The sequence below is a fragment of the Accipiter gentilis genome, chromosome 19, assembly GCF_929443795.1.
Source record: "Accipiter gentilis chromosome 19, bAccGen1.1, whole genome shotgun sequence".
Lineage (NCBI taxonomy): Eukaryota > Metazoa > Chordata > Aves > Accipitriformes > Accipitridae > Astur > Astur gentilis.
In genome coordinates this window covers 21516552-21534832 of record NC_064898.1, presented here as the reverse complement: position 1 = coordinate 21534832, position 18281 = coordinate 21516552, and the positions used below count along the sequence as shown (strand labels likewise).

Genomic DNA, 18281 nt, shown 5'->3' with positions numbered 1-18281 from the left:
TTAAAGAAACCCACTGAAGTTGTATTTCAAAATGCCCTGAAATTATGCAGTTGTGAAAAATTAATTATAATTCTTTCACTGAAGTGGTGGTACTGTAATGTTGATTCTAAAATATTCAACAAGCTATTTCAGTGCAGAAGGCTGTCAAATGACAGAGAAAACTAAAGTATCAAGAAGTACTGAGAAATGTTTAAAAGTTTTAATTATAGCAGGTGGCCAACATTTCTGAGCATTTCATAGCTTAATTTTGAGTTTTAACAGCTTCAGTTATAGCTTTGGAATTTCTGCATCTCTTACAAATATCCACCTCATAAATTGGCATGAAATGCCACTATTTATAGACAACATAGGACAAGAAGCAGAGAACAATGCAAAGCAAAAGTATAAAATGACAGCTTTCTGTTACAGACAGTAACAACTGGGAAGCTGCAAGCTTTTCCAGATTGTTCCAATCTTGTGCTTTTTTCTGCTGTGGATTAGCAAAGAGGTACATCTGGATTTGGGCCAGAAGGCCCAGGCTATCATCTAGCCTGACTTCCTGGCCAGAACTCCACTGAAATCAGCAGGCAGCAATCATCTGCCCATTTAATGTATTTTGTGGTTTGGCTTGTTTTTCAAGAGCGTTGTATGCAGCAGCATCATCCATTAATAAGCAGATTTCTGAACAAGTATTTAGACAGATACATTCTTATAATTACAAAGGATAAACTTAAGCATATGCATAAGCACACTCTCTGTCAACCATCAAATTTGATTCTCATTACCTTATTACATCATTACATCACAGGTTTTGTGAAAGGCCAAGAGTCATCAAAGGTGGGGAGATGAGCTACATTCCTGTGTTGGTTTGGTGGAGGATGGAAAAAAGCCCTTCCTATGGTGTATGTTTATTTTATTTATTTATTTCCCTTAATTCCCTCTCTTTGGACTCAGATTTAAAAAAAATCAACAGCTGTATTGCATCTCTCCAGTTCACAAAAGACTAACCAAAACACATTCTTCTATTTTCTAGACATGAGTCACCTCTCACAACAGATCATCCTATCCTCCTCCCTTGTGAAAATCTTTTTATAGTCCAGTTTGACTTCTCTTGCTGAGTCACAAACAAACAACTCTTAGTGGCCTTTCCTCAATTCTGATTGATAAATACAAGCTGGAATATCTCCGGCCCATCTGCCCTTCAAATGTACTTCCACTAGAGACCCACACAATATTTCTATCATCTAGATCAGGACCAAAGTCCCTGACTTTCTGAGCAATCGCTACTAGTTTATACACTTTCCATCATTTTTGCACTGTTTACAGCAGTAAACTTGGTGTAGGAACCAAACCTGGAAACCACACTTGGATTAAAAGTACCCAAGAACTGTGAACGTATATGAAATTGTTCAGATGACAGTATTCTTGTGTTTGGAATACTATGCGATAATTGCGTGATGCCCTTACGCTATATCCAGTGTCCCAGTCATTGTGACTGGACAAGTATTCACAAACAACTCTTAATGCATATTTCAATATGTGCATTCCACTTTGAATATGGTGATGAGCAGGGGATAGAAAAAGATACTCTCAGACTGTATTACTCTGCTTTTGTAGAATAGCTAAAGTAGAGCTGGTAATCTGCCAAAAGAATACTGGGGAGCACCAACTCTTTATAACCGAGGTTTACGTACAAACTCACTGTTGTGGTGTGTGCATTAACATTTATTTTCTACCTTTAAGAACATCAGTAAAATTCTTTGAAATTAATAAGATGGGGTTTTAGTATTAGCTTTAGTAGGAGTAGATTTTCACTCAGCATATATCATATTTTACTCTGATTTTATTTATTCTTTGGGCCAGATTCTCGTATTTTATAGGACTGTAGATCTTTATGACCCTGTTGGAATTAAAAGATTATTTGTATTATGATTGACAGTAGACTCTGACTTTGTTTTCCTAAGAGATTTGATGTTATTTTTGGTTAATATGTGAAATGGGGCATGCTATAACTTCTTTGGGTCAAGGGGAGTGCTATTTCTAAAACTATTTAAATAAAGTATTAAGGGAACAGAAAATTTTCCTCTCAGATAAATACGGCTCTAGTCAATTGATATTCTGCTGTCAGCATGCATGTCTCATTCAGTCTTGTCCTCCATGCAAAAGATATTGACCCTGTGTACTACACTGAGAATAATTTTGCATATAGAAGTAATAACAAAATGTTTATAGACAGCCCCATAGCCAGAAAGATTGTCAGAGATTTTTAGCTTTTATAAACAGTTACAGAGAAAGCAGTGCTAAAGTCAGTTAGCTTGTGAAATATCATCAGATTATAGCAGTAATTTGCATTTTATAAGATATTTCAACTGAAGACATTATCTGAATTTATCTGATCTTGACTGCATGTGACTCAAGGGAATACTGAAGTGAGAAGAGGACATCTGTGGAAGAAATGTGCAAGGCAGGGTATTTTAAAAGGAAACCTCTAACTGCTTGGAAATAATAGAACTGGTTAAATAATATCAGTGCAACAATGTTCTTTAACTGCTGGGAAATAATAGAATTCTTAGATACTATCGGTGTAGAAAGTTTCTATTCAGACATAACTTGTTGAGAATATTTTGCAGGTTGAGATAAAATTTTCAGTGATAAAAAGTTGAAGTGAATCATTTTGACTTTGTAGACTAATTTTGATAATATTGAAATCCTCTATTTTTGTGCTGTCATTTACATTTGCTTTATAATATTAAGCTAGTATTACATGTTAATATTCTATATTTTATTTTTCATATAGTCGGCATTTTTTCTTTGCGGAAACAAAACATCTCAATGGGTTAAATTGAAAAAGCTCTTAAGGACATTTTCAAATTTTGACTTTTTTTACCAAATTCTTGACAACTCAAGTCACTGGAGAAGTCTGGTGTCCAGAAAGAAATAATTGTGCTTTGTCCACAACATTTGAGGTATTTCCTCAAACCTAGAACAGTGAAACAGTGACAATAGTGGTTCAGTCAGTACATGTAGGGCATCACTACGCAGTGGAAAATTTAAAAATTATCTTCGTTTTTCATGATCCCATTAATTACAGACCCTAAAGAGATGAAGTCTAACTGCTGAGATAGGCCTTCTTAACAGCAGTTTTCAGGAACACCAGGTGAAATTCTCAAAAGCAACAGTGGATTCAAAACCTTGTTGTCTGATTAGTTGGGAGTGATTTAGAGGATGTAGATTTTTCCACTTGCTGCTCAGGAGTACTTTTGGTTTAGGAATTCTGTTTGAAAGAAGATATCATTCACCTTATTTTAGCAATTTAGAAATAATATTTCAATTGGTGTGTAGGAGTCAGAGAGGGATGTAGCAGAAAAGGGGGAAGGGAACAAGTACAAGCACTGCTCTTCTCATTATAGTAATATGTATATAGAAATTAACATCTTAATGGTTCCAAAAAGTTGATTGCTATATACATATTTACACGTATGTATATATGTATGCATATATATATGTATACATTTCCCTATTTTTAGTGGTGCCGATGTTTTAAAACTCAGAATGAGGGCCTAGTGGAGATGAGTAAAATGACATCACACCTGCTGTAAGACGTCAGCAACAGCAGAGTAGTATCAGTTTGTAAGTGACAGACAGTCATGAAGGATGAAACCTTTTTTTCCAGGTAACTTGTGTTCCTGGATGCCCCACTTCAACAGGGTAATGCAATTAATAGCCATCAATGAGGTTGCAGGGTGACATACAGAAAGGATAAGTGAAAGACATAGGTAAAAGTGCTGTTTCTGAGAAAGATATACACCCTGAGAATTTTCTGTTAAAAAATAAGGAACAGCTCTAGAGGTACTAGTGGAAGGGCAATCATAGAATCATAGAATGGTTTCTGTTGGAAAAGACCTTTAAAGCTCATCTAGTCCAACCCCCCTGCCTTGGACAGGGACATCTTCAACTAGATGAGGTTGCTTAAAACCCTGTCCGACCTGACCTTGAACACGTCCAGGGATGGGGCACCTACCACCTCTCTGGGAAACCTGTGCCAGCATCTCAGCACTCTCATCATAAAAATTTTCTTCCTTCTAATCTAAACCTACCCTCTTTCAGTTTAAAACTGTTACCCCTTGTCCTGTCACTACAGGTCTTGGTAAAAAGTCCCTCCCTATCTTTTCTGTAGGTCCCCTTTAAGTACTGAAAGGCCGCAATGAGGTCTTCCCAGAGCCTTCTCTTCTCCAGGATGAACAATCCCAACTCTCTCAGCCTTTCTTCATAGGGGAGGCGCTCCAGCCCTCAAATAATCTTTGTGACCCTCCTCTGGACTTGCTCCAACAGGTCCATGTCCTTCTTATGTTGGGGGCCCCAGAGCTGGACACAGTACTCCAGGTGGGGTCTCATGAGTACAGAGTAGACAGGCAGAATCCCCTCCCTCGACCTGCTGGCCACACTTCTTGTGATGCAACCCAGGACATGATTGGCTCTCTGGGCTGCAAGTGCACATTGCTGGCTTATGTCCAATTTTTTATCCACCAGTATTCCTTTCTCTGCAGGGCTTCTCTCAATCCCTTCACCCCGTAGTCTGTACTGGGGATTGCCCCGACCCATGTGCAGGACCTTGCACTTGGCCGTGTTGAACCTCATGAGGTTCACACAGGCCCATGTCTCAAGCCTGTCCAGGTCCCTCTGCATGGCATCCCTTTCCTCCAGTGTGTTAACCACACCACACAGCTTGGTGACATCGGCAAACTTTCTGAGGGTGCATTCTATCCCACTATGTCATTAATAAAGATACTGAACAGAACTGGTCCCAGTATGGGCCCCTGAGGGCCACCACTTGATGCTGATCTCCATTTGGACGTTGAGCCGTTGACTGCAACTCTTTGTATGTCGCTATCCAGCCCATTCCTTATCCATCGAACAGCCCATCCATCAAATTCCTCTCTCTCCAATTTAGAGACAAAGATGTTGTGTGGGTCCATGTCAAAGGCCTTACAGAAATCAAGATAGATGACATCAGTTATTCTTCCCTTATCCAGCAACTCAGTCACTCCATCACTTCGTTGTAGAAAGCCAGCAGATTAATTAGTGATGATTTGCCTGTTGTGAAGCCGTGTTGGCTGTCTCTAATCACCTCCCTGCCATCCACATGCCTTGACATAGCTTCCAGGAGGATCGATTCCATGATCTTACCAGGCAGAGAGTTGAGGCTGACTGGTTGGTAGTTCCCAGGGTCCTCCTTTTTATTCTTTTTAAAGATGGGTGTGGTATTTCCCTTTTTTTCCAGTCACTGGTTACTTTGCCTGATGCCATGACTTTTCAGATCTGATGGAGAGTGGCTTAACAACTACATCTGCCAGTTCCCTCAGGACCATGGGATGCATCTCATTGGTTCCTATGGACTTGTGTATGTACAGCTGAAAATAATACAGCTGAAATACAGCTGAAAATATTTTTACTTGATGGCTAAAAGAGGAGCTGAAGTACAGAATGAAATAATTGGTAAAACTCTACAGGAAATGTCTCAGTCAGTCGTGGGAGTTTTTTGCTGACTTTATTGTTTCTGCTAGGGTAAGTTTTTAAAGTCTTAGTCTGGGGATTATTTTTATGATTTGGATAATGCTAGTGGAAAAAGTATCTAGGTTGGCCAGGTGTCTTCAAATGTTGAGAGTCACAGGTCCCAGAGGAGATACAAATATAACATGCATCACCGATTTTCACAGAGATAGGTTGCTGACAAGCATTTTTGTAGCATTAGGTGTATAGTTATACATAAGTAATATGGATGCCTGATTTAAGCACACTTTTCTCAGATTCCATAGACAAATTGTCAAATTGTATTTGTAAAAGCTCTCATTACAAGGGGATCATGTATTTACACCTGTAGAGGTACATTATTTTGGTTTATTTGGCGATATTTCAAAAAGAATTCTCCCCACTAAGAGATTTCTTTCCTCCTTCATTTTTCTAATATACTTACTTTGAGTATTCTTTACTTTTTTTTAAAGAAAATGGATTATTAGATTTATTACATTATTAGAATAATTAGATTACCTATTTATTCTTTACTGAGCCCAATAATTTTCTTTTGACTCATAAGGCTTCTAGAAATATCTTGACTCTTGATTTGAAGTCATTAGAACATAGAAAATATACTATTTTCCTTGTAAATTGTTTCACTCATTAATTATCCTTTGCTTTCAAATGCTGTGCAGGTTTGAAATAACTTTTCAAGAACTGGCTAAATTTAAACAGGTTTTCAAAACAAGGTATTTATCTGATTGATCAGACGTCTAGCTGAAGTTTGTTAACATATTAAGCTAATAACTCTTATCAATTGAATGAAGAGGAATAGTTACAGCATGGCTAATGAATATCATCATTGTACTCTCTTTTGTAAAACCTAACATTTTGCTTGTTTAATGAAAATACTGGCTACCTCAAAAAAAAAAGCCTAAACCTGTGTTTTCATGAAAGCATAGGTTACTTCCACTGTTACACAATTTTATATCATATTTCTCAATCTAACAATAGGTTCCCTTTAAATAGTTTCCTTAATTAAAATTACAAAATAAGTACAAAAAATAAAATCCTAGGTGCTTTGATACACACAGGTCTTCATCGAGTACAATACAAAATCAAGTTGTTCCTATACAAATTTACAGGAAGGGCTTTAATTTTTTGTTTTTTTTTCCATACAAAAAGACTACAGTAATTTCCTGGATGAAAATTGCTGTAGGTTTATTTTTAAGTACTGTAATAAATGCAGTTGAACTTTGGAAGTTCATTTCTTCTTCATTCATGCTGTTACCATGGAAATGTGGATTTTATGCTTAAATGAATTAGCTTAGTTCATAAATTATAGTTCATAAATTATAAAAGTAAAATGTTAATTCATAATTGGAGAGTGATGGCAAATCATGAAAAGATAGACATCATTCTCCCCAAAGTTTCATTTTCCCCAAGTTTTTCAAACAATCATGGTAAATGATTTTTTGAAGGGAAGACGAGCATGGGCATTTTCCCCAAAGTTTCATTTTCCCCAAGTTTTTCAAACAATCATGGTAAATGATTTTTTTGAGGGAAAACGAGCATGGGCTTCGAATCATCTAGGCTTTTTACCTTGTGTTGAGCTCTACATCTATCTGGGCTGAATCACGTGCAGTGTATATTAGAAAGGCCCAACCACCTTGTATATTACCTTCTAGCGGGAACAAAAGTGAAGATACTCCCTTTCTTATTTTGCTCTTGGTATTCTGTCTCACAAACATGCACTTTGCATGCAAGCATATCCCTGTATATGTGTGAATATGTGTGCACATATTAAAAATGCAGACTAAATGGGAATCTGTCTGTCTATACACGCTGCTATCACAGTGACAATCTTACCCCAAAAAGGTGAAGATATAAAGAGTACCATGTGCAGATGGCAAGCTTCAGCGTACGTTTGCTCTTCCAGCACTTCAAAACTATAGAGTTTAGGGCTTCATGTCTTTCCTGCCAATTTATCCAGCCTTATGACCTCCCAGAAGTGGAAAATTAAAAAAATACTCCAAAAAGAGCAGTTCTGCTAAATGAATCTCATTTGGATAATAGGTGGTACGTTCGTGGTGATCGTGTTCTTGATCGTCACAGAAACATTCCCATAATAAGAATAAAGGACCATCTAATGCAAAGATTGTATTCCCTTCATGAAAGATTTTGAAGGACAGGTTAGACAAACATTTGTCAAGAATAGTCTATGTACAGTTAATCTTCCATCAGCAAGGGAGACAGCCTACATAATCTGCTAGGATTCCAAGTTGCCCTGGCTTTTAATATGACTGTGGATGGAAATACCTTTTTCAAGGTGTTATTGTGAGAATGCAAGTCAAGAAGAAAGGCAGCTGTCCTCTCATAGTCACAAAATGAAATGCACGTTGTGGAGACTTGTTAGTCATCAATTTGAGTGAAATTCAGGGAATTCAGTTGGGGACTTTCGGAGCTGAAAAGTCTTCAGAGCCTGGGTCTCGCAATGAAGGCTGTAATGGAGTCACGTCTTCTCAATCAGTTGGATAGGATGAGGTATAAAATAAACTTGATCCACAGGTTACAGGTACAGCAGAGGAAAAATGCGGCTTTGAGTAACTCAAGATGCTTTGTGAAGCTTAATCCAGTTCCTTCTTTGTGGGCTTCTGTTCCTTGTTTTGCAGTATTCTGTTTTAGGGTCATTGGGACCAATGAGGAAGCCTTTCCTGCAAAATTCCGAGTCATAGAAAAGACTCATAGGATCAGGCCATTGTTCACTTATTTTTTTATTTTTTTGGCCGTATAGTGTCTTTAAATTTGCTTATTATAAATGGTTTTACGGCTGTTTCAAAATACTAACCACAATGGCTTGATTCATAAAATATGTATAAATTTAATATCGAGAAGGAATGATTTCTAAGTAAAGTATGTGTTTTTCTCATATATCTGATCAAAAACTTCCTCAGTGCAATCACAGAGGACAGAAAGCAGAGAGCTTGGACATGAGGAGGAAAAGTATTAAATGCTCAGAAATGAGATAATTGTATTAACAGCATGGTGCAGGAAAAAGGAAACAGAAAGTTTTCAGGAAAAACTGTGGCTTAAGTTAAATCAGCCCAAGGGAAGGTCTTTGCTGTTTACTGGCCTGGAAGGGAGGAAGAATATTTGACACAGCAACTTTTGCATCAGAATGCCAGGGTGCCAAAGAGATGTTTACAATACTGGAGATGAGAGTTTGTAAATAACCTATTCAGTCTTTTTCTTTTTTCTTTCTCTTTCTGGAAATTTTAAGATTTGCTGAATGCAAGCTGCTGATTTAGTTCCTCTATCTGTTATGTTTTACTAAACTCTGCTATAGTGCAAAAACCTAAGCAAGCCTTCTTGCCAGTTGTGGCTTTTGTTCCACGTTCTTCTTTCTGCACTTGTGTCCAGATGCCCCATAGACTCAATCCACTCTTCAGGAATCAACATTTTCCATCTAGGAGCTGTAGACCCCACAGCACCCGAGACCTGCTCTCCGCACCAATGCTTCCTGCAATATCCCCCCCCCCCCCCCCCCGACACGGATATTTTCAGTGAAATGAACTTCCTGTAGCTGTGGAAAATAACATTTTTATGATGATTTAAAGTCTCAGAAGTGGGGAAAGGAGTAAAATCATTGCAGTTTAAAGCTCGTGTGCTGAAATCAGAGGCACTTAAGCAATGTAGGACTAGGGTGCTATACAGATTGTATCACTGCAGTGTGCAAAGACAGGGTGTGATGGAGCATGACTGTAGCCATAGTGCCATGACTGCACAAGCCAGTACCTCCAGCATTACTGCAAAAAGAGGGAGAATTACACCCCTGGCTGCTGAAAGTCAGTGGTGCGGATTATCAATGTTGATACTAATAAGAGTTGCATGGCCAGACCCTACAGATGGCTTTGCAAACCTCCACCGTTATGTCCAACTCCCTGCAGATATCAGCTCTCCACTCTTTTGGAGGACAGGAGTGTCATTTCTCCCTCCGTCCACTCGGAGAGCAACGCACCCTCTTCTTCAGTCCTCTCCCCTTCTCTTTTCTGTTTTTTCTAGATAATCTCTGCTTTACTTATGATCATCAGAGGGCGATCACACAATCAGTCTCATTGCAGCAAGCCTTTGAAAAGCAATTTATACTATTTACCCACAAATGTGGTGCTTAAGTGGGGCACTGTTTAGAGCAAACGCTAGAGAGCGTTGCTTTCTTTACTGCAGTCTATTGCTTTTATTGTTATTCTCCTTTAAAATACCGCCCTTTCCATGATGCTTGCGAAAAAAACAAACTTGAAAATGGTTAGGCAGCTGAGGATCAAAATAGTACTCTCCAGTATGGTTTGATTGTTCCTCTACAAGGTTTTCCTAGTACAGTCTGCCTTGTATAGTGCCGTAGCACGCTGGGGTCCTTGACCACAGCTTTGGGATACAATGGCAACAGGACATTTCTGCTACTACAGCTATTACTACTACTGCTGCTGTTAACTCCTCTTGCTCTTCTTCTGGGCAGTGACAGATGCTGCAAAGGGCTGTCCCCTCCTCCCCTCCGAAGCAAACTGTCCTCGGGGCCTCCTGAGATCAAGGTCTGCCAGGGCAGCACGTTCCCTCTCCTCCCTTTGAACCTCTGCAGACGAGCAGGGTTTCCTTCCAAGTGTTCCCTTTTGCCCTTCTGAAGGCACAGGAAGATAAAAGTGACCATGAAATTTCACGGCTGAAGGTAGTGGCTCCAGTGGTTTCTGTCATCAAAGAATATTCAGGTCACAGGTTTTGTGTCTTTTTAAAGAGGGTCTGTAATGTGGCCCTTTTGGACTGCTGTCTCTCTACTGGTTTTATACTTAACCTTTTTTTTTTTTCTTTAAATGGAGTGACTTCTTTCATCTGTGGGGTTCTTCGCCACGGTCTCCTGTTTAAAGAGGCCCTGAACACTTGAAATGTTCTGCTATTTTTGGCATGTCTGGCAGACTTGGGCAAGGCTTTTTCCTCACTCATTGTTATCAACTGTATGTCAGAGACCGTAAATATCACCCATAGGTGATGCTTTTGAGTAGCTGTTAGTCATACTAAAATACTGTATGTCCTTGATGAGAATGCTGCCTTTAACAATTAGACTGCTGCAATAAGAAATGTTTTGGCAGAGGTGAACAAGCCCTGCGGGGATCTGCTTGTGTAGATTACCTGGAGTAGCCCCTGCTAAATGTGTTAGGTTGGGCTGCTATCAAAGTAATACCTTGTTGGCGGGTACAGAGGTATCAATTTTCCAGCAAATTCCCCAAAGCCCCACCGTTATAATAGGAGGCATCCGCCACATGGATGGGAGTCTTCCCTTTTCACTCTTGCAGTGTTATGAGGGTCAGGGTCTGTAATTTCCTAGATAACTTTTCCTCCTAGACACTCAGGAGTCATGGGAGGTTTTTGCGACTGCCTTACTTTTTGTTTTCCTAAATGAGTCTGAAGTCTTTTATACAGGTGATCGCGTGGGTATCGTATAGTTACCCAGTCCTCCTTCCTTTTTGTGAGATTCTTCTTTTCCCCACATTGGGTTTGTTTGCCTAAAACCAAAACCATTAACTTTTTAGGGCTGTGAAGAAGTTGTTTCAAAGACTTTGCTGACTGAAACCTTGTGTAATTCCTTTGGCAGAAAGGAGGCTTGAATTTGATTTTCATATGCAGCTACATGCTCGCCTGAGCCTTGCCTCGCTGTTCAGAACTGTGCATCTATTCATCTTTGCTTTTTGAATTGCATTTCTCTGGTGGATGAGAATTCCCCAAGACCTGTGATATTTTTTCAATGACTAAGATGCTTAATTTTAATTGTTAATGTATTGTACTGCAAAATAAACCATGATTCCTTTCCCTTTCTATTCACTTGAAGAGTGTCAGAAAAACACATCAATTAATTCTCCCGTGCTTTTGCTGAGCAACACGTTACTATGTTTTAGCTTATTTGATGGCTTTGCTGCAGAGCAAGTCTGAACTATCATAACTTTGGGATATCCCAGCTTTATGAGCTATGGCATCTAGACCCCAGTTTCATTGCTAACAAAAATTGCTGAATTAGATTTAAGAACAGGGTTCACCTCTTTTGTTCTGGAAGTCATTGCTTGTGCCAAAGAAGGTTGTGATTACTAATTACATAATTTGTATGACAGATGGAGCTGGGGATCAAATTAAGTAGCTGTCTTAGGATACATTGCAAAGCAGTATCTAGCTTTAAACACGACTGCCTTTTTGGTTCCTAAAAAAAGGCACAAACAATGACAGGCTAAAAATAGCTGTTCACTTGGAGTTGACGACAGTTTCTGAGAGCTTGTCTTTAGGAAGATGTTGGAAAAAACCCTGCCGTCTTTTCCCCTCCCCCCTTTTTTCTTCTTTAAATGCACGTCCTTCTGTTTAAGCTTCTTCACCTCATTGCCCACAGAAAGATACCCACTGACTTTGATAGGACTTCAATATTTCTGCAGATTTCCAAGGGGGTTTACGTAAAGCATTATTTAAAGAAATCCTAAAAGTCACTGCAGATATTTCTATTAAGTTATGCTTATCCTACACAAATTGCTCTGTGCTGATAGAGAAGGAGGTAGTAAAGCCTTTTCCACTCTTTGCCTCCCACAGTATCTGCTGCAGTGAAAAAAAAAAAAGAGGCTCTTTTCTGGTTTTATTCTTGAAGACTGCTTCATAATTCAGTATGAATATCGGTGCTTCCCGGTGCTGTAAACAAAGAGTTGAGTCTTTGACTTTGTGTCCCTGCAGTCTAGTAAACAATCAGTTAATTCGTAGCATCCCAGCGTTGACAGGAGTGAAAGAAGTGGTTTGATCTTATTTTTGTGCTTGTGAATTAAAGCTTTGCCTTCTGGCTAGGTTCTGAGTTCCTTCCTTCTGGAAGACATTTGAGCATTTTGAATTCAGAATATGTAGTTACAAATGTGAGGGTACAGCCTTCTCCAGGATTTTTCTGCTTTCATTTTAATTTTTCTCTCTGTTTCTAATCCCAGCAAGCAAGAAAACAGTTTGAAAACGATGTCCAGTGTCTGAGCTAGGAGCACAATGCAATTCAGGAGCTTTAGAACTAGTCCGCTGCATTTTTATTAAATGAGAGTGAAGGAGTAGGTGGGACTTTTTATTTAAAAATAGATTAGCACAGGGGACTGAACTTGCATTTGAGGAAATGTTAATAAGCCAGCCAGCCATTGTCCTTAATCAGAGACTGTATTTGTAAGTAGAACATGTTGAATCTGTCATGATTGATGACGTTGTCTTTGTTAAAAGGGATGCTGCATCTTTAACAAGAGCAGACAGAAACAGTGCAGAATCTACAGTAAATTTGAGAATTGGAAGAGAAACCTTTCTGCATTTTTCCATGTATAACATTTGTAAAATATTGAAAAGAAAACATCAAAGCCAGGGGGAAATATAAGTAACTCGCTGCTTACATTTTAATTCCTCACCTTTCCCCTCTGGGTGAGTTCCCCCTCCTTTTTCCCCCCTGAATTTAAAATGCTGGAAGGAAAAGCAACTGAGGTCCAAGTTTCAGCTGCTGAATTCTCTGCTAATTGAAATTACTGGGCATATTTCTATATATAGTCGGTGAAGAGATATGTAGCTTTCACTCAGTGCCTTCAAGACATGTCTTTTTGTAGTCAGAAAAACAGAGATCAATGCATTTTCAAACTGACAGAGGGAACGGATGCTCCTTAGTAGCACATGCTCGGGATCGTGTGTGTACCGTTTGTGCAGAGCAGAGACGCTGAATACTGGTCCATATGCTCCTTGTTTACTGCAATGTTTTTTGCATGTTACTGTGCACTCCGGACTAATGTGAAGGTAAGAGGAGACGAGACAACAATTTGGCAGGAATGTACATGTAAAAGCAGCTGCAGAAAATGTCTACCTTGTGTTGCTGAGTACTTTGGAATTGCTAGCTGAACAGGCATATTATTACAGGTGGTTGTGGAGGCTTTGTTTTATCGTTCTCTGTGTAGCTAAAGAATAGAAGCATGTTTTAATTTTGCAGTTTAGCAACCTTCAGTTTTTAACTGCTTGCAGTTCAGGTTCTGGGCTTGTATGATCTGATAAACATGTTTTGCTACTGTCCAGGTAGGCCAGAAACAAGATGCCAAAGGCTGTTTGTGCAAGGCTACATAGCTTTATATAGGATAAGAATTCCTATACTCTAGTCCCCCGTGCATGCTCCAAGTGATGCTGCTTGCATGCTTTCTCGTTGATTACTTGCCTGAAATTCGGGGGTCTTGCTGCTGTTATCCGGGTTGTTTTTTGTGCTGATTTGTTTCTAACTTGAAACGAAATGCATACAAACAAATTATAAGCAGTATCCTAAGAAATAAGCAAGGGGTTATTACTGCAAAATGCTACAGAAAAATGCCAGCTGGCAGCACTGGTCTCCCCGAAACTATTAACCAGCGTTTGTCACTCATGTCAACATTTGCTTGCTCTGTTAATTAGTGTCAGAACTTCAATATAAGTTGCTGGATATATTACCTTCTCTGCAAGTAGGACAATATTAGCAGACAGGATCATTGGCATTGAACTGAGCTCTAAGCCAAGCTGTGGGCCAGCTGTGGGAATCCAGTTGCATAATTTAAATGAATTACAGTCCTTAGTCAACATATTGGGGAGGTACTTCTGGCATTCTGGCTTTTTCAAGTTCAAATGAGTGTCTGTGTCTGGGAAGGAAAGCACTGGTAAATGCCGGATAATCACAGTTAGACCTGTTTTACCTGGAGAAATAATTGTAAAGGATATTTTGCTTTCAAACTGCTTTAAACATGCCTTTGAATTAAAGTGAGTTTTCTGTATTTGCACTTGGTTTGATAGTAATGAACTTCATATTTATTTATTAGGTCAAAACTTTTTTTGCCATTTGATTGAAAAAGTATTTTGCATTAAAAGCTCACATTCTACGAGTCTGCTTCTATGTATGTGGTCAAGATCTGTACTGCTGATTGCTGTACTGAATTGCTAAGCTTTCACATTTTATTACTTTCTAATTAACTTTTGCAATTCACTTTCTGTGCCACTTCTGAGGAAGAAAGTGAAAAATATATTTTCTTTCAATATGTGGATAACAAGCCAAAAAACACAAGTTAAAACTTTTAATGCTGTTCTGTCTTCCTAAAATACATCCATTGTCCTTTCCTTATGCTTTCCCTATAATGTATTTGGCAGGTTAGTAAATTATATCCACATCATACGCCCTGTGTTTTATGCAGTAAATTGTCAATAAAGAGATGTTTTGAGACCAACCATTCTTTATTGCTCATTTTGTCCCCCAGACTGCAGTACTGTGCTGAAGGTGTTCTGTCAAAGTGGGTCTGATGTTGAGAAATATTTCTCAGTCTAAATAAGAATAGGTACAGGGGAAATTTGACTATGATTATTTTTACTGTAATTTCCATGAGATACTTTATCATTAAGTCCCACAGCAACTGTTAGGATTCTCATGGGTTTAACTTTTGAAATGTCTTTGTTTCCATTCATAAACACAGAAAAAAGTGAAAGGTTTGTAGTAGCCCAAGTCTGACAATTGTTTGGATAAAGTAGTTTTAATTTGTTGGAACTTCTTCAACTGTTAAGTGTCTCTGGAGGAATTGTTTGATATACAGTATCTGTTATTTACATGATATTGTTCTAAGGATGTTGTCTTCATTTGTTCTAATTTCCTCAAACTCATACACTTTCAATGTATACTTTGATGATCTATTTTCCAAGCTCTGCATTGGGCTACAGTAACATAAAAAAGCTGCACAAACTTTGCACATCCCCCCAGGAACTGGCCAAGTATGGCAGTGCCACTTGCATCTTCAGTAGTTCCTATTTTCTTTTTCTGACATTGAAAATTACTTAATAAGTAGGAGTTTATTGAAAGGTGCTCCCCATGCCTGGTCATTCTAAAATGTATTACATAGTGTTTCTGCAGAACTCTGTTGCTTTTGACTTGGTTGGCACTAACATAAGCCACAGCTTTATGGGTGGCCAAAATAAATGAAATACATTATAAAACATCTGTTTCGAGTTTTGTATTTTCCCCCTTTTAAATGGGTGGAAAAATCTTAGTGGTTCTCAAATATTTTAGTCTTTAAGTCATAAGATAGAATTAAACTATAAGTACAGGCTGTAACAGGAAATAGATCTGCTTGCCCTGGAAAGTGAAAAAGAAAAGCAATTGGGTCTGTTTCTGATGGCAGCTGCAGTTTATGGCTTTAGAGAAAGCAGATTTTTCAAGTTCAAGGTAGGACTCTCGCTTCTTGATTGCCAGTCTATCTTAAACTGCCCATGTGAACTTAGTTGGCATACGCAGACTCATAAAAAGGAAAAGAGGTCTACCCCATGCATTCTTAATCAAAGTCTATTTTTACAGCTGACTAAAGAATAGTACTGACCATGAACACGTACCTGCCTATGTGAATAATTATTTCTTCCTGCCTGAGCAGAAACCAAGTCAGTGGTTAACAAAGGCAGAAAGATGTCTGAGAAGTTATGAGCAAAATATCTTCTTCTGTCAGAGTTTCTCTGGAACTACATTTTTAAAATTAAATTCCATTTGAATTAAAAAAAAAAAAAGTAAAAAGAAAATATAACTATTGCTTACTATTACCTATTTACTTGACATAGCATTATTAAGCTTCTACATTTCTGATGTATCTCTTTCTTGCTCTCTCATGTATGCACAATTTTATGCCTCAGTGGAAGGTATCATAAATAAGCTCAGAAGTCAGGGAATTAAAATCTAAAAGCAGTGCCTCCAAGATCAGAAGTGCTGTTGTGGAAATGTGCAGTGTGTCTGAAAAAGTGGACCCCTACTGTATGTGGTAGTTAAATATATTGTTGTATTTTCAGCATGAGTAAGTCTCAGGAGCAGAGGCTAACTATGGCAGGGGACTTCCAAGTGTCAAATGTTTGTAGTTTTAATTGTGTCCACTGTGTATTGAAAATACTTTCTGTATTTATATGCAAGAGATTTTTAGAGGTTGCCATTAAAAACTTTCTGTTCTTGGCTTAGGCAAGTAGTTTAAATTCCCTCAGTATTAGCAATATTTCTTGTAAAACTATGGGAAACATTGCAAATATTTAAGTTCCACAGTCTGAGCTAAGCTTGAAAAACTTTTATGGACTGGGGTCTTGCTTTGCTTTTAAAAGTTTGTAGGAGTTTTGCCTTCCCTTGGTGGACTCTGTGTGTAGTTCTGACAGATTTTACTGTGAATCTGGGCTGCTATTTCTGGCAGCCGGTTTGAGGGTCTTACCGGAGGCAGAGCCGGTGCTTCTGGGAATTTGGGTAGCAGAGCTGATGCCTTTCATTTGTACTTTAGCATGGGACTTGACGCGAGCCCTGGGCTCTCTCACCTTGAAACACCTTCTCAGCAGCAGTCAGCACTGGCTTTGGGGTCGTCAGAGCTTCACGTAAAGATCAGGGGGTTTGTTGTGAATTCAGATCCATACCCTCTGAAGTGCCAAAGGCTTCCCAGGAGGCTCAGAGTTACGTCAGGAGGAGTTTAAGGCTGTCTTCATGTTAATGGGTACACTTGGCACCTCACAGAACTGAGCTCCTACCTGAACACTGGGTTAACTAAGAGCCTTTTTTTTGTTCTGACTGCTAACTTTGGGTCACTGCGGTGGTGAGAGAAGTCTTCTACATGCCATCCCTTGTATCTCCTGTGCTTCAGCTAAAAGATTCTGCTAGGCTGTGTCAAACGGGAACCGTGAAGTGATTTATGGCTGAAATTTTGACCTATGCGTTGTCACTTTTTGAGGATCTTAGATGATGCAGAGGACCCGTTGGGGTAGCAAAGGAGTATGGCCAGGGCCCGTGGAGGGTGCTAGGAGCTAGCATCCTTTAATCACTGTAGCGCTCTCTGTTCATCCTCTTGTCCTACCCAAAAATAAAAGTAATTATGTTAACCTAGTAGTTCCCAATTGCAACGTAAGTTGCAGATTAAGCAATAAAGGCAGGAGAATCATAGTAACAAATAGCAAAATGTTTCCTTGCCAAAAGCTGCAAAACATCACAAATGCCAACCCAGATGCTGACTTCTGTCTACATTTTTAAATCTACTTCCCCTCTCCCAGTGTATATTAATGATATAGGTACATAATTAAGTTGTGTATGTATGTCACGTATTTTGCCACGTGTACCGAGAATTGTTCTGGTCTTCCAAGGGAAAAGAATTTATGGATCTTTCAGAGTTGGGCCTGTATTGCCAAAATATGTTCTGCCGTAATCTTATGGTATTCTTTGCAAATGAGGGATGAAGTAAAAATGATTTGGACTCCCAGCTCTCACAGACTTGGTTTCCTATGCTTATTTTCCTCCTTTAAATGTTCTGTCATGCACCATCCTCTAGCACCTCTCTATTACGTGAAGAACAGTTCAGAAGTCACATGAATGGCTTTGATATAGAATTTTAAAAGGAGTAAGCAGGAAAGACTGGTTTCTCACTTTTTCTAATGTAATTAAGAATAGACTCAGGGGTGGTTTTTATTTGAGGTTACTCTGTTTTGTAGTTCTGTTTATGTCTGACAGTCTGTCTTACTTTACTCGTAACTGCATAGTCATAACTACAACACAAGTGGCAGGTCAAAGTACGGTTCCTCTACTACTGCAGGACACCAAGGCAAAATGAGGTTAATACTAGAAAGCAAACAAAGTTGGTATGGAATTTCCACCCTGAGAGGTTTGGGGACAAGGAAAAGGGTAATATTATGTAGGTTGTGAATATCTAGTTGCATTTCCGTAATATATCTTGTCATCTGTTTATAAAATGTTTGCCTAG

At 38.8% G+C, this 18281-nt stretch overlaps 1 protein-coding gene across 16 annotated transcripts in view; it reads left to right on the top strand.

Annotated features, from left to right (window-relative positions):
* The window catches only part of DLG2 (discs large MAGUK scaffold protein 2), a 1018327-nt gene that overhangs the window by 245501 nt on the left and 754545 nt on the right, over nt 1–18281 (top strand). Inside the window, exon 1 of one of the 16 annotated variants that reach the window (XM_049823438.1) lies at nt 13226–13317. The exons of the other annotated variants lie outside the window; for them this stretch is intronic. Within the exon in view, the coding sequence (XP_049679395.1) occupies nt 13276–13317 (42 nt within the window). The 5' untranslated portion in view covers nt 13226–13275. Of the gene's footprint in view, nt 1–13225; nt 13318–18281 lie in introns of those variants that run through there. 16 annotated transcript variants of the gene reach the window in all.